The sequence below is a fragment of the Berghia stephanieae genome, chromosome 2 (assembly GCF_034508935.2).
Source record: "Berghia stephanieae isolate SIO BIC M18660-M18661 chromosome 2, UCSD_Bste_1.3, whole genome shotgun sequence".
In the NCBI taxonomy this organism is placed as follows: Eukaryota; Metazoa; Mollusca; class Gastropoda; order Nudibranchia; family Aeolidiidae; genus Berghia; species Berghia stephanieae.
The window spans coordinates 128,617,113-128,633,817 of NC_088361.1; the positions used below are offsets into that span (position 1 = coordinate 128,617,113).

Sequence of the window (16,705 nt, forward strand, 5' to 3'; positions counted from 1 at the left end):
TAGTAGTAGTAGTAGTAGTAGTAGTAGTAGTAGTAGTAGTAGTAGTAGTAATAGTAGTAGTAGTAGTAGTAGTAGTAGTAGTAGTAGTAGTAGTAGTAGTAGTAGTAGTAGTAGTAGTAGTAGTAGTAGTAGTAGTAGTAGTAGTAGTAGTAGTAGTAGTAGTAGTCGTCGTCGTCGTCGTCGTCGTTCTTAGGTGTTTAACGACGCTTGCGACACTATAAGGTCATTTTAGCGCCGTAACACATAATTAATCAATATTAATTTAGCGTATAAAAATTAAAATTTACTTTGCACTTGCGCATATAAACAACTGAAATCTACATATCTACATATCTAGAGAAAATATGAATAGAAAAAGCTCAAAGTTCTCCAATATTATGCGATGAGTTGTGTAAAATTGTATTTGGAAATATAAGCTGCGCAATGTTATGTGAAACGAGACAATTCAAAGCTATTTTTTTTTAATTCTCAAAATTGAAAATGAAATGTTTTGCCATTTGATTACATTGCCAACATTCTACTGTTCTTCAAAAAGTAGTTAGAATTGTTGGATCTTAGTGAAAAATTATGTATAATCGACTATGCACCAGTTCGTATTTCAACCCGTCAAAATATAGATCTTTATTTTGTTCTATCCTATGCCCATAAAACAATGCTAGAAAACAGTGAAAATAGAAAAATTACGGGTTTTTTGGGGGTGGTTTTAATGGTGAAAATTGCGGCTGCAACAAGACCGCAATTTCATGAAGAGCAAGATGAACTCTGCAGTTATCTGGAACAGCAAAAGTGGTTGCCAGATTCTCTATTTATGTATTTAATTTTAATCAGGTTATAATTGTAGACATAACCGATTTTCTAAAACGAGCTGTAACAACGTGTGAATTGTGGCTGGCTGAAATCTCATTTTAAATAGACATCTGCTATGGTATTACCCTCCAATATGTATTGTAATATCTACACAACAAGAAAAAAAGACAGGAACAATATATTGTCATCACCATTTATTTATTTATAAAGGTCAATAATATATGATTTTTAATTCTAACATCAGTGAAGATGAGTATTTTGTTCCAAAAATAAAATATAGATAACTCAATAGGATAATTTCCTTTACTAAAATATAAATTCCATTAGAATACGGTGGAACCTCGGTATAACAGTGATGGTGAGACCAGTCGAAAATCTGTTAAAACCGAGTCTTGATATAGCCGAATTTCAAGGGAAACAACCCAAGCCGTACAGTTCAGCAGCAGGTGTACAACGTAAGCCAGCCCCCCCCCCCCCCCCCCTCCCCTGCTCTCTCTCTCTCTCTCTAGATAGTGTGCGCTTGGCTAAGAAGCTCACAACATTGCCATCCGGAAGTATAACGGAACGACGCACGACTAAACCTTAAACGTTTATAGTCTGGTTAACACAGTTTAGTGAGAATTACTCATAAACTGGGATGCCAAAAAACAATAACAAAGACCCGAGTGACGTCAACTTCATTCTGTCTCTAGATTTCTCTCATTGAAGCTAACTGTTCGTTGTGTGTGTGTGTGTGTGTGTGCTATGAGCTGTCTCAAATAGACTGCCTGCAGAAAGGCCAGTGTTAGTGTTATTATGAAAATAATGAAGTAGAAAATAGCCTATGCACACACACACACACACACACACACACACACACACACACACACACACACACACAAGTTTTTTTGAAAACTGTATTTTACTCTGAAGAGCGTTCAGTGTTGATCCTTTGACACTAATACTAATAGGCGATTCGAGTTGTGGGAATGTGTGTGTAACCACATGGATTCTTCACTATTATTCAGTGATGAAGCAATTTTTCATTTGAATGGGCAAGTAAATTCTAACTGGAATGAGGAGGAGCATCATCAGAACAACTCTAAGAAAGATGATGATGATAACAATAATAACACAGTGATCTCCGTTGATAAGTACAGTCCTCAGGAATCAAGCAGAGCATGCTTTATAGATTGTGCTTATAAGCGGATTTTGATTGTTTGCCAAGTCTATGTTCAACGCTCATATTACAGTCAATACGTATAACTTTTTTTATAATGTATACATAATGGGCTGCAGTCTTGGAATTGGCATTGGTCCATTAAAAAGTCATTTTTTAGACCTTTTCATTTTGATATCATTTTTTAAAGGGTAAATAAACCCTCTTAACAGCCGAATTATGTTCAAAATTCTATGCTATGCTTTTAAATGTTTTAATAAGACAGCTCCTGTATACCTACAAAATATGGTTAATCTCTATGTGCCAGAGAGTGAACTTAGACTTAGATCCAATGGTCAAGATCTCTTCCTGGTTCCTCGCTGTAGATCGTCGTCCTTAGCGAGAGATCTTTTAGCCAGTCGGCACCCGTCTTATGGAACCAACTGCCTTCATCCCTCAAAAAATGTCCGACATTGAAAATTTAAAAAGAAACTTAAAACACATCTCTTTAGAAAATCATTTGATGTTTAACATTTCTATCAGGGATACATATTATAGATATCCTAAATTTTCATCTTGTAGCACAGTGCGTGGTAATTATTGATTGATGCTATTCAAATATGATAGATTTTATGCTTAAATTATTAATTTGAGCACATTGTGGATCTAGGCGCTATATAAATTCATTCATTCATTCTTTTCTGCCACACTATGCAACAGCATTTTGCTGTAGATGCGAGACGAGGGCTATAAAGGCTTGTGATTGTTGCTTCTTTTGTTTGGATGCACCTCTTAATGTCATCCTCTACTTCTGTAAACTGGTCCTGACTGATGGTTTTATTTACTTGTTTAAATAGTGCAGGTATGTAGCACTAAATAGACTAACAGACTACGAGTGAAATTAAGAATGTCACAGACAATGAGTAAAGATTCAAACCTCGTCATCACACCTCATATCATTATCACACTTAACACCTCTGTAAACAAACTGTGGCCATCAAAATGACTCCTGTATGGTGATTAATTATGTCTATATCTGGTGACAGTCTGAGACCTCCCTTACTTTAGCCTGCTCTCAGTACCAAGTCAACATCCAACAGCGTCCGCCTCTTCCTTCGCCTCTGCCCCCATATCAATGAGCTGCCAAATCTGCTTATTGTTATCACTTGAGATTTGATGAGGGATGTGCATTGTCTGTTTCAACACTAAGGTGTCAATCTTTTCATCCAAGAGAAGTAATGAAAAAATTGTGAGGTGTGATCCAGTTGTTACATGCAGAGTGTTTTGATGGTTTCCGATGACCTTAATTGTCAATCTTTTAAATAAAAAAAAAATTACAGTATTCTTTAAAGTTATTTATTTTATTTTAGTTTTGAAACATTTAAGTTTAAGTAATGGTCAGAAAATTGAGCAAACTTATAAGTGGAGTCCTTTTCGGTAAATTTATATAGCAAATATTCTGTTTTGGGTCTCTAGCGTGCTTATAGCTGGATTGTGCTTGTAGCCTGAGTGCTTATAAATGGAGACCACGGTAATATTATTATACTATTAATAATAATAAATAATAATAACAATAATAATAATAATAATAATAATAATAATAATAATAATAATAATAATAATAATAATAATAATAATAATAATAATAATAAAAATAATAATAATAATAATAACAATAATAATAATAATAATATTACAGTTGACTCTGTTTAATCACTAACTCTTGGAGTTCGGGTTAGTGTGTCGATTAAGTGGAGTGTGCAATTAAGTGCAGAAGCTAATAATAGCATCTAAGAACAAGCTATCATTTGTCATTCATGTAGGACCTTCCCTTCTTAGTTTTCTATGGGCTTGGATCCGTCATGTTCAAGACATGGCCTCAATAGAAGGTTTGTTTTTTTGTTGGTTTTGTTTTGTTTTTTTTGTTTTGTTTTTTTTTGGGGGGGGGGCTTGGTTTGTTTCCTTTTTTCCTATTTTTTTTCTTTTTTTGCTTTTGGTTGGTTGTTTTTTTTAGGGTTTTTTTTTCAGCAAACAAATGTGACATTATTGTTTGTAAGAATAGTAATCGTGAGCTGTTGATTACTCTCCATTCTGTACAAGTTGTTTATAAACCCTTGTCTCCAATCTTGCCAATGTTGGTAGATCATCTGTCCAGCATTCTTCTTGGATGAAGCGACGTAGTTTGTCCACCATGTCAAGTTTTCAGTGTTTGTCAGGAGCCGTGTCACATTCCAATGACTCATCTTCATCTTCATTACCCAGGCATTGTCTTTTGTGTGGTTGAACAGAGTCCAGTAGCTCCAGAGATGTCAGTTCACCCCTGGTGGGTATATTGTTTTCCATTGTAACAAATCGATCGAATGCTTCAGCCAAAAAGTTGTGGGGAACTGAAACAGAGTCGTTGATTTCATATGGCTTTTGATTGTCATTCCAAACTAGATGGAACCAAGATGTAGCGATTAGGCGGAGATGGTGTGCGATTAAGCGTGAATGTGTAGCGTATAATCGGAGTGTGTGATTAATTGATGTGCCATTAAGTGGAGTGAACTGTAATAATAATAATAATATTAAGAATGATAGTAATAATAATAATTAATAATAATAATAATAATAATAATAATGATAATAATAATAATAATAATAATAATAATAATATATAATAATAATAATAATAATAATAATGATTTTAAAAAAAACAATTTTTTTTTAAAATAGAAAGAAAAAAAACCCAATGAAAATAATAATTCACTAATGACTGCCAAGGCTTGAATGGGGTGAGAGAAAGTGAAATTGCCATGACAAAGTGGAAATATATTTCAGCTCTTTGTAACCAGCATGAATATGATAAATAAATATAGTTTGTCTAGAACATCACATTTTGGAATTAATTAACGATGAAGACATTAAGAAGGATCAAAAGATAAAGTGAACAAACAATATTGCTGACACTGAAAATCATGTGTGCTTATATTAAAATATAACATGAAATTTGGAAGCTTGAAAGATACACATCATCATTCAACTCCTGTTCATAAAGATATTTTTAACAACCAACACGATTTTTCCCACCATTACATAAACAGGCACACCCCTTCAGACACGTGCACACACACACACACACACACAAACACACCACACACATCATAAACACACACACGCACACGCATATATATATACCCATACAAACAACCTACCAACCAAGACACACACTTCAAACACACATGAGGACTTTTATCATCACAACCCTGATGCAATCTGTTTGTGAATCTTCTCCATGAGAATCTTGTCCAATTTTCGTTGACGTAAATAAACAACAGAGTAGGACGACAGGCCCAAGAACAAACATATTGCTTGGAATTTCCAAAAATCTGCTTCTTCCACAGCTGGGGATATATCACACCTAGAAATTGAAAGGTATAATTTAAAAGTGAATTTTAAAGAGCACATATGCACATTTTCATTATATGCTTAGCATCACAGTCACTCAATATACAAAAAGTCTATTTCCTTCACTGCAAATTAAAGAAATATCGAAATAATAGAAGTGCCTATATTCACTCCAAAAAGGAAATTTGCCTATAGGGCTTCTCTCAATTTAAAACAAAAATGACAGACAATGTAGGAACAATTGAAAGAAAGGGGAAACAAGGAGGCGAGGACGTTTCATGGATATTTTGATCTGTATATTAATGAACCAGAGAAATATTAAAATCATGATCATATAAAAAGGCAATTTGTAGAGGGGGTAATCTGATGCATCGACTTTGGAAACCAGTTTACAGCTATGTTTTGTGTTACTGAAGCTTAAAAAAGGTTTCCTTTCCTTTTCTATAAATTCAATTGAACTCAATAGTTTCATAACGAATGGAAATAATACTTGACTATTGAACATAATTCAATTTATCATAATTTTGATTTCCAATTAAACAATATGCATTTTAATTGCCTCTATAAATAAATAATTTCTCACAAAAGAGTAATTCATAAATGGCAGATTGCGCTTTATATATCAATATCTCTGTATTAGGCAATATTTTATAGATTCTAAATGTTGAATCAGATATTGTTATGAGTACTATAATGGAAAACAATAGCAACAAAAAAAGTTTAAGTACCATATGGATTCTTTCTTTCCATTGTCACACTCAATTATTTCCTTGTAACCTGTCTCCATACAGTACGTCACTAAATCCCTCTGAGGAAGATAATTGAAAGAAAATATTACCTACTGAGTATGGCGTGGATTTGGTTAGCTATTGCAGCCAATTTCAACATCAGATTAGCTATAGAAATAACCAAAAAATATGTTATTTTCTCCCTGACGTCGGTGGAATTCCCATTGACGAGTATTTAACTGTAAAAAAGATCTCATTCAATTTTAGTGATGTCAAACAAACTTTTAACATTTCAAAGTATTCTACAAATTCTTTCATTACAATATTTCTCAACATCTAATGACGTCATTGATTGTTACTGTATGCTCAGATTTAGGAGTTGGTTAAAATTACCTTTCTGCAAAATAAGCATGATCAAGAAAAATATTATTGTTGGGGTAAAAGACAGGCTACGACATCTAAAGGGTGTCAAAACTAAGTTATAATACTAATATAGAGTTTTTCCCTTTCAGGTGGACTTGAGAGAGTTTTTTGAAAGCTAAAAGTCACTCAATGCGATACATAATCATCGTCCTTAGTGGAAAAATAAAATGGCAAGAAGAATTTGTGAAAAAAATAAATAAAAACGGACTATGAAAGGCAACTGGTATGTACTATTGATGACCTGAATAGTTTTGACAGTTGCCTTGCAATCATTAATCATTTCATTTTAACCCATATTGAATAAATGGGATGAGTAAAAGTGATGGAGAATGGAAACATGGTCAAAGGAGGAAATGATCTCCAATGACTGATGGTTGATTCAACATAATGTTCTGCAGAGGTCTGTATCAACATAAATCAGACAGAAATGTATTGTGGTGTATCACATCAGTCTGCGTTCTGGATCAGGGAGAAACGAGCTTGGCTATGACAAGACTCGCAATTAGTCCTCGAGGGAGAAAGGAGGGCACTAAACTTCTACTCATCAAGTAGTTTTTCATAGCAGGGGAAATTTTTGACAGTGTGTCGCAATGTCAAAGTGAGTGAGAGAACTGACCCTAATGCGCCATGATGCAAATTGGAAAGGGGTAAAGTGGTAAAGTGGATGGATTGGTGATGGAGGATAAAGTTGATTAGTGCAAGATGATCTTTAGTTTCCTGTAATTATCAAATTTAACCCATAATTTAGGAGAATGATTACCTTGAAATTCATACAATGAAATCAAGTGGGACATTGAGATTGATTAGAAATTCAGGGGGAGGAATACATGTTGTATTGTAACATTAAAAAATATGACTCTGCCTAATTTTTATCCTTTTTTTTCTAAAATATCCTCCTAATGTTCATTTAAATTTAAGGTTGTTCTTTCCATGTGCTTAGCGAGTAAATAAAAGTATCTGAAACTTATCTTCCAAAGATAAGATCATAGTCCAGTATAACTAAAAATACACAATAAATTGCATCCATGCTTCATAAGACGTTTCAACAGACCCAACTACTTTTATCAAATGAGAGTCACTTCATCATAACTCTTTTATAACAGGCTCAACCAGATGGTGAAATTTGATTTTTGTCCAAATTATGAATATGCATTTATTGAGGAGAATGAATCTCATTATTTATTTTTTTTCAACTGTATCTAATTTCATAATTCTGATCATTTTGTCATTGAAATCTAATTTTAAACAAGTCTTTCAACTCGACATAATACTGATACATGGGGTGTGAGACATATAATAATCTGTAATTTGTGATACAAGAGGAAGCATCTGATAATAATTTTCTTTTCTTACCAGTTCTTGACGGGGACATCTCTCACACCTTGAGATTATTTTGTAATTCACACATGACGCTGATGATTTTACTAAATATTGAAAGGGAGAAAAACATGTCAAATGGTTTATTAGAAAATATATGATAACATGCACCAAATACTTATTTGATTGATGATGGACACTTTATAAGTCATGTTCATTGAAATATTACTTTATACTACACACATTAAAAATCATCAATATGTAAAATGAGTACCTGGCTGTTAACAGTGTTGTCTCTGTCCGAAAAAAATGTAATATCCCCTAGCAGGCGTCATGTCCCGTCCTACAAGTTAAATGTTGCTGTTGGCCAGGGACCCCTTGTAAAGCACTTTGAGCATGTTTAGTGGATATTGCGCTATATAAAAGCTCAATATAGTGAAAATGTGACTTTGTGGTTTCACACTCAGCTTGCGACCTTCAGGTCCATGATTCGCGTCCCATTGTGGGTGGTACAACGTTGCTCTTTTGAAAAGGCTCTTTATACAGTTCTCACCACACTCAAGTGGAGATTGAATATCCAGGATTTCTCAAACAAACATATCCAACTCTTAGCTTGGAAATTCCAAGCTTTGCAAAATGTCTATTTATTTTATTTTAAGATGCGATTGGCTCAAATAAGTTATTCAAATTTTTTGGGGGGATTTGCTTGGGTTGATGCAGATTTTTTGGGGAGGATTTGCTTCGGTTGATGCAGATTGTGGACAACATCACAGAGAGACTGGTCATTTATGTTCATGGAGACAGCATTAGTTCCAGTAAAGTATTCAATCCACCTTAGAACTGTTCAAATGCCAGTAATACATATAATAAATAGTATTTGTATAGCGCATAATCATGACTGGGCCATGCTCTGTGTGCTTTACGTCAACAATTCTTAAATTACTTCACTCGCCTACCACTCACAAAGGCACAATATTTCACACACCCTCATATATTATTTATTTTAAAATTTAAGTAAAATATGACTGACCTACATGACAAAAAAGTTTCAGGTGCTCTTTAAATGTTTATACATTTTTTGCATCCTTAATGTATATGGGTATAGATTTCCATATTTCGAGACCAATGCTTTGAAAGGATTTGTCATCTAATACTTTTGTCTAATTTATGTATTTTGTAGTTGTGTGATGTCCAGCCCTGACCGAAGTGGCCTAGCTGGAATGTAAACTTGTAAATTATTAGTCAGATAACATGGAGATTCATCAGACAGACGTTTAAAGTACAGAAACAAAAATTTATATTTTATTCTTTTAGACACAGGGAGCCAATGTGGCTCTAGAAGTAAAAGGGTAAAATGTGCCAGTCCAAGTTTTTGGTTTTTTTTAACCATCCTAACAGCACTGTTTTGGATAGTCTGAAGCTTTAAAATCTTGTAAGATGAAATGCCTTCCAGAGGTGAATTGCAGTAATCCATTTTTTGAAAGGTTCAATGTAATTACTGAAGTTTTAGTGACATCAGTTGTCAAAACTATTTTGTACACTAGAGAATATCTTTAGATAGAAAATAAAGAGTTTTACACGTGATATTTATTATCTGTGATTTCATTGACCTGTCACTATCCAGAATAACACCAATTTTTTTTTCTTTATCTGAATTATTGTGTGGCCATTTAAATTTTTCTTTACAGAAATTTTAGTTGCTATTTTCAATTTACCCTTGACATTATGAGAAAGCACCACTTAAATTTTATTATCATTTAATTTGAGTTTGTTAGTTTGTATCCATACTTTGATCTCACTGGGGGGGGGGTATTTGTTTTGTAATTTTTTCAGGATAATCAAAGTTGTACATTTGTGTATCATCCGCATATATATATATATAGATTGTAATAGATATCGTGTTTATGAATTATATTAGATAAAGGTTGGGTAAAATTGTAAATAAAACGGGTCCAAGAACTGACCCTTGTGGAACCCCACATGACAAAAATATTCATTTGAAGAACGTTATTCTAGAGTTAAATAGATAGGCAAGTCTTTTACAAGATTCACTTAAGTAAAAAAAATCAAATTACCTTTACTCTTGATACTTTTTTCTTGCTCAGCAAGCTGTCTTGTATACGTCCAATGACTTTGGAGAATATAATAGGTGAGTGAAATGCTGTGTATTAGAAAGAAATGAGAAAGGGTTTAATTGGAGGAGAAAAGGGGAAAGAAAGTCAGCCTTGTTTAAAGTCATCCAATCTTTCTGGTCCAGCAATGCTGGCTTTATTGGGATTCCACTGCAATGTCCTATCAAAAGGGTAGCAAGCAACTACGATTATCCATTTCCCTCTGTAGAAACTGGGATAAAATCCAGCTCCATGGGCCTAATGGCTCTAAATGACTATAATCGAGCTTGGAGGGAGGGAAGGAAACCCTATAGTAATTATTCTTGTCACAGTGACATCCCTGTCCCTTAGGTCCACATCCAGGTGAGGACAACTTCCAACTATTCAAGTGTTGAACAATATTACCACATTATCAGATTGAAAGAAAAATATGAGAAATTATACTGGTTGCAGTTGAAGTTGGGAAGTCTGTAATAACTACATAGTCACCATGAATGAGTCTGTATTACTGTATTGGCTGTTGCTATTAGGAGACTCATCTGTAAATAATCACAGACCCTTATTCACAAACACCTTGGAAGATTAAGTTTACACAAAATGCCAAACGAGCCATGGATAAAAACCAAATGCTCTAAAAGATTGTCACCAGTAGTTTCAATAAAAAATCATTCAAAAATTAAGTGATCTTTTAAGCACAAGAAGAAAACAAACAACGGAAAGAAGCCAAATTGTTCATGTCATATATGGCTTCAATAAAATGCAAATTTTGGGAATTTGGAACTGAAACCTCATTCTGGCATTTCCGCCTCATTTTTCAATTGACAAGGAATTTGTTGGGTTTTTTTCCCCACAGTGGCTATTTTTACAGTCCCGTAAAGATGGTTCTCGGGGCTATTTTTACATTTACACAGCGTCACTCATCTATCATTTTTTAAAAAGCAAGAGAGACTCTACTAGAATGGAAGTCAATGGGAGAACGATTGCTCAAGGCTAAAGTGACAGTAATTGTTTGTTATGCCCCACAAGAGGACAAGAGTGAGGACGAAAAATAAAGCTTTTATGATAAGCTAAATTCTAAATCAAACAGTACAAGAGACTCCAAAGCATGATGTACCTGTAATGCTTGATGACCTAAAACGCAAAGGTTGGACGAGATAATGACTGTAAAAATAGCCCCGAGAACCATCTTTACGGGACTGTAAAAATAGTCACCGTGTTTTTTTCTTTTTTTGTGTGTGTGTGTTTCTTTGTTTTTTTGTTTGTTTTATTGGTTAAAATAAGTCAGCAGGGTGTTCTTGTCAGTGATCTGGATGTCAACTGCTGGATCATTTCATGAACTCACCATATTAATATTAAATGTAATTTATCGAATTAATTATTACACTTGCATAAAACATGTATATGAAAAAGATAAATCAACAATCAAACCAATGAAGAAAACTTTCTGCTCCAACCTGTCAGAAAAATTTCAAGTGATTTATCAAATTTATCAGATTCTTATTCTTCGTAAAAGTCTTTGTAACTGTAGTAGAGCCTATTGGGTTAGACTACCTTTCAATATCTTCTTTAACTTAAACTTTAAATCTACACTAGTTTGAATCCGGTCCCAACCTCTTTTTCTGAGAAATGTTCTGTCTTCGACCAAGATTTTGTTTTCCTTTTTCTTTGTTTTTTTTTTTTTGACTGTGACTGATTAATGATTACCTATTTAATTACAGTGCAACCCCGATGTAACGACATCCGTTATAGCGACATTCCCTGTATAACGACATGGTACTCAGGTCCCATTTTATTTTACTATATATCATTAGTAATAAAAACCCCTCTATAGCGACGTACATTTCAGCAAAACCCCTGTATAACGACATTTCTGGTCCGACAAACCTTGAAGGTGTTTGTCTACCATGAAATTGTTCGTAACTATTACAAGTGGTATCTTCCATTCTATGTATGTTGTCTACTCGTAATAAGCTAGTTCTTACTGTAGCCAATGAAAACGCTTCTTTTTCAGCCAATCAATAGTCACATTTGTACAACACCGCAGCCAATCAGAAGGCTCGCCTTTCACCAATCAGAAGGCTCGCCTTTCAACCAATGAATGCCTGTGACAGGTCAACACTGGACTGTTTATAAATCCTTTGTCCACTCTCCATTCATTGCCGGTCCCAAGCCCGGATAAACTACAGAGGGAAAATGAAAAAGTATAGATTCACTACACAAGACCCAAAACACCTCCTGATATACACACATAGGAAACCTCTCTGTAACGACATCCCTCTATAACGACACGTTTTCCCGGTCCCGACGATGTCGTTATATCGAGGTTGCACTGTATTCTGTTCCTGAGCCGAGCAAGATATTCTCTCTCTTTATCTTCTTCTTTTTTTCTGCTATGTAATAGTTCTGTTTTTAAGCGAGATAATCTTTTCTTTCTCCTCTTTATTTGTTTATTTTTGCTTTGTTTTTTTGTTTGCTCTTTCTTTATTATTCATTATTTTCTTTTTCTGAATTTCTTCCCTTTCCCTGGCCATTTCTTTCATGTTTCTGAACGAGAACATTTATTTGTCTCAAACACTACACAACCAAACTCCAAAGAAACTTACAATAGGAGTACAGTCATTGCTAGAAGTACTCTTTTCTTCGTTAAGAATTCCATTTCGATATAAATTAAAAATCAGTACAATGATATAATTAAATTTGTTGTGATAACGACATCAGAATTTACGCGTCCATTGTTTACAGTTCATTCGATACGTAAAAAACGGAAATGATAATTGTGACCTGTGGTGACCTGAAGTGGTACATGAGTCAATATTAGTAATACGATAAAAGAGACATAAAATATCCGACTCTTCTTCTTCTTCTGTAACTTCCAACCCATATACCACTGTATTTTTCTTTCATTGGAAATGTGAGACTATTCCAGTGTCTCAATGCAAATGTTATGAAAGAGTACAAGTGGGCATCCACTCTTGAGCGGGGAACCATTAACTTGGATCGCTTCCTCTTATTTTGTTGAATATCACCTTCGGAGAAGTAAATTCACTCGGTCGTTTTGGCTTCTTAAAAAAATTATTGTAAATTGGTAGTGTTGGGTTATTTGATCGCTTTTACTCGATCGACGACCGAGCGCCAAGCCACGAGTCAGTGCTCGATCTCAATGCCGGAAGAGCGAGTCAGTAAAACGATCACTCGATCGCAAAACGATCAAACGGGTTGTGAGCTTGAGACGATCTTGACACGTGAGACGAGCTTGAGACGATCAGGATTCGAGCGAGCGGAGGGTAACGAGTGTTTCGAATCATTTCAAATTCAAACGATCACAGTTTGCCATCCGATACCAATCGCCAATGTTTGCACACGGTAGTCTGTGGTTCTTCCACAGCCCTCACTCCTTGTCAGATGTTAGTGTGTCTGGGTGGCAGTGGCAGGGAAAGTCGTATAGGTGTATCACGCGTGTGTGACAAGACTTCATTAAACCTACTAAAGTTTGACTATCACACACACACACACACACACACACATACACACACACACACACACTAAGGCTATTTCTATGACACACACGCATCCCTCTATCAATGAACACTCCTACAGTAGTGCGGCTATGTGGTCTAGTCATGACGTAACTATAGTACTCTTGTCGGCCATGGGTCTAGTGCATTATAATGGTCTAGTGGTATGACACCCGTGTTCGGATCGGAAAGTCCTGGGTTCGAGCCTCGCGCTCGGTGCATAGTTGAGTCTTTGGACAAGGCTCTTTACTCACATTCTCTCACCGTACTCAGGTGTAAAATGAGTACCTGGCCGTTAACAGCGTTGTCTTTGTCTGAAAAATTGTAATATCGCCTAACAGGCGGCATGTCCCGTCCTACATATTAAATGTTGCTGTTGACCGGGGACCCCTTTACAAAGCGCTTTGATCACATTTAGTGGATATTGTAAAGCTCAATTTTTTAAAGTAAAACATTAGCTTTGAATATGGAATGTTTCAATTTTAGATGCCTGTGTATTCTTTGTTAGTTCCCATCATCATCATCATCATCATCATCATCATCATCATCATCATCATCATCATCAGGGGCAGCGGTACGGTCTTTGGTTGGCACCCGAAAGGTACCGAGTTCGATCACCCGCCGCTGAGTGTTCTTGAGCAAGTCACCTTGCCCTAACTAAATTTGCGGCGCTGCACTGCGGCTATCGCTTGGGTTATTCCAGTCTTCCCTTAGAATAGACCCGAAAGACGAATCTCCCCTATGGGATGAATAAAGGGAATTATGTTTAATTTATTTATCATCACCATCATATCAGCGGGATCATCATCATCACCACCACCACCACCACCACCCTAATAATAATGGATAAAATAATAATCAACACATTTCAATGTAATAATCAATCTAAAATCAATCAGTGCTCCTAAAAGACCCTTTGATTTCTTTGTCTAATTCGTTCCATACTTTTGGAGTCCCGACAAAGAAAGCTTTTCAGCTAACTATAGTTTATATATGGAAATATTAATCAGTCGTTTATATTGGAATCGGAGTTGTCTAGCAGGTGTATTAGTTCAAAGCGCATTTCCAAGGATTTACCATGCTCAATGAACTTCACAATATTTAATTTAATTTATTCCTCCGGCACGCCATATCGACCATACATCCATTTCGTACAGAAGGTACCGATTTACTCGCCTATCCTGCTTCTTTGGTTTGTGATTGTATTTTTGACAGGGGATATTTTTTTTCTGTAAATCTTCTGCCTGTTTGTTCTTGGTTATTTATAATTTAGCTTATGATATCTTTAGGTTATGATTTTGATTTACATTTGTACTATTTTTGTTAGATTGCTTGTTTTTTTGTTTCAGCGGTCTCTCATATAACCTCAATTGTGTTGGAAGAGACCTAAAGCAACAAACAAACAAACAAAAAAGGTACCGATCGCTGTTTGGAGTCTTTTTGTATTAAAGCTCTTTACAATACCCGTCATTGCTTATAAGATAAGAATACATTCACACCTGAGTCAAGTGTCTTACACACGGACTTAACGTCTGGATCACAATTTTCAACAATCACTGTCACTCATCCGGCCATTGACAAGGCTTGATTTTCTGACAAGAGACACCGTACCACTGAGCGACCGAACAAATAATCACCATCTGCGCCATCGTCATCATCATCATCATTATCATCATCCTCATCACAGCCGTAACAGCCAGCAAAACCACAATCATCATCTTCGGGTCCGGTCTATCCGTGTTGGGGGTGGGGTGGAACCTGCTAAAGTATTTCATTTTTTAAACAGAAACACGATAATCATCATCATCATCATCATCGTCATCCATTGTCGTCGGCATCGTTATCATCGTGTCCGGGCAATCCGTGTGTGTCTGGGTGTGGAACCTGCTAAATATTATTATTATCTACCTACCTAATAAAAACACACCATTCTTGTTCATTTATTTTTTAAATAATGAAATGAAAGGCACGACCTTTCCCGCACACACAAGAGGCGATGACGACCAGTGACAAATTATGGGAGGTGGGGGCGGCCGACAACTTTTGGCGCGACATAAATATGAAATGTTGAGGTGACAGCGGGATGATGGTGGTGGGGGGGGGGGGGGGGGGTCTCAACCCTTCACCATCGACAACTGTTTGATGGTGTGTGTGTGTGTGTGTGTGTGTGTGTGTGTGTGTGTGTATGTGTGTGTGATGCGACGAACGATCATAATCAAGGCTGCCAGACAGCCAGATTTCTTCTTGCCCAAGTAGTCAAATAGACCCCAAATAGCCAAACACCACAAGCATTCTGACTCCCTTGAAAAACTCATTGGTTTTGATTAACAAAACAATCGACTACAGTTGGATAAACTTATCTTTTCATTTTTTTTAAATAAAAGATTTTTTTTAAAAATGAATAATAATAGAAAAGCGTTTCTTAGTAACCAATTTTGAACTTGGCCATCTGGCAGCCCCTATCATAACCAGCTGCAGTCAAGCCAGCCACAGACATAAGAGAGGGAGGGGTATGTGAAGTTTCCTGTGGCAAAACGAGTTGCTCGTGTTTTTTTTTCAAACGAATCACTGCTTGATGACGTCACTGACTCGAAACCCGCCCGAAACCCGCTCGATTTTAGATGACTCGATCGAAAACCCGCTCGATTTGATAGTTTCAAACTCGACCCAGCACTATAAATTCGTCACCTTTTCTTCTCTGTTGTAGCGATTCAAGTCTCGTCAGTTTTGTCTTCGTTTTATGTTGTGTTTTGTTTGTTTGTTTTTTGCTGTTGTTGTTGTTTGTTTTGTTTGTTTGTTTTTGTTGTTTTTGTTTGTTTTTGTTTTTTTTGTTTTTTTGTTTTTTTGTTTTTTGTTTTTTTTGCTTTAATTTTTTTATTGGGGGGGGGGGGGGGGATTCTTTCTTATCTTATCTTATCTTACTTTACTAAAGGCTTAATAGGAATTATCCTTTAAATGCCTTATACAATAGTTTATAATTACAGAATCTCATATAGCTTGCATTGTATCATTCACAGACAATTTTACACAACTTTGAATGTCAGGAAAAATGTATCAATACGGCAATGTAAAATCGAAAAATACTATAATAGAACACTGGTAATTTCTTTCTTGTGTTGATTTTTAAATTTCACTGCTCTGTTTTGTATTCGTTGGATTTCTTGGATTTTGGATTTCTGATTTACAGTGAAGGTCCCAGACAGAGCTGCTATATTCTAGTGTAGGTCTAACCAAGGCTTTGTATCACCTTTATGTTATTTCCCTCCTGCTGTCTTATGA

General features: G+C 35.5%; 1 protein-coding gene across 1 annotated transcript; it reads right to left on the reverse strand.

Annotated features, from left to right (window-relative positions):
• Positions 1-988: 988 nt before the first annotated feature.
• On the reverse strand, positions 989-12,674 carry LOC144966597 (protein JTB-like). The gene is made up of 5 exons (XM_078903292.1): positions 12,515-12,674; positions 9,876-9,961; positions 7,837-7,907; positions 6,061-6,140; positions 989-5,345 (listed from the first exon to the last, which is right to left on the reverse strand). Exons 1-5 carry the CDS (start codon positions 12,565-12,567, stop codon positions 5,183-5,185), a joined length of 453 nt encoding a protein of 150 aa, XP_078759418.1. The 5' UTR covers positions 12,568-12,674; the 3' UTR covers positions 989-5,182.
• Between the last annotated feature and the right edge of the window lie 4,031 nt (positions 12,675-16,705).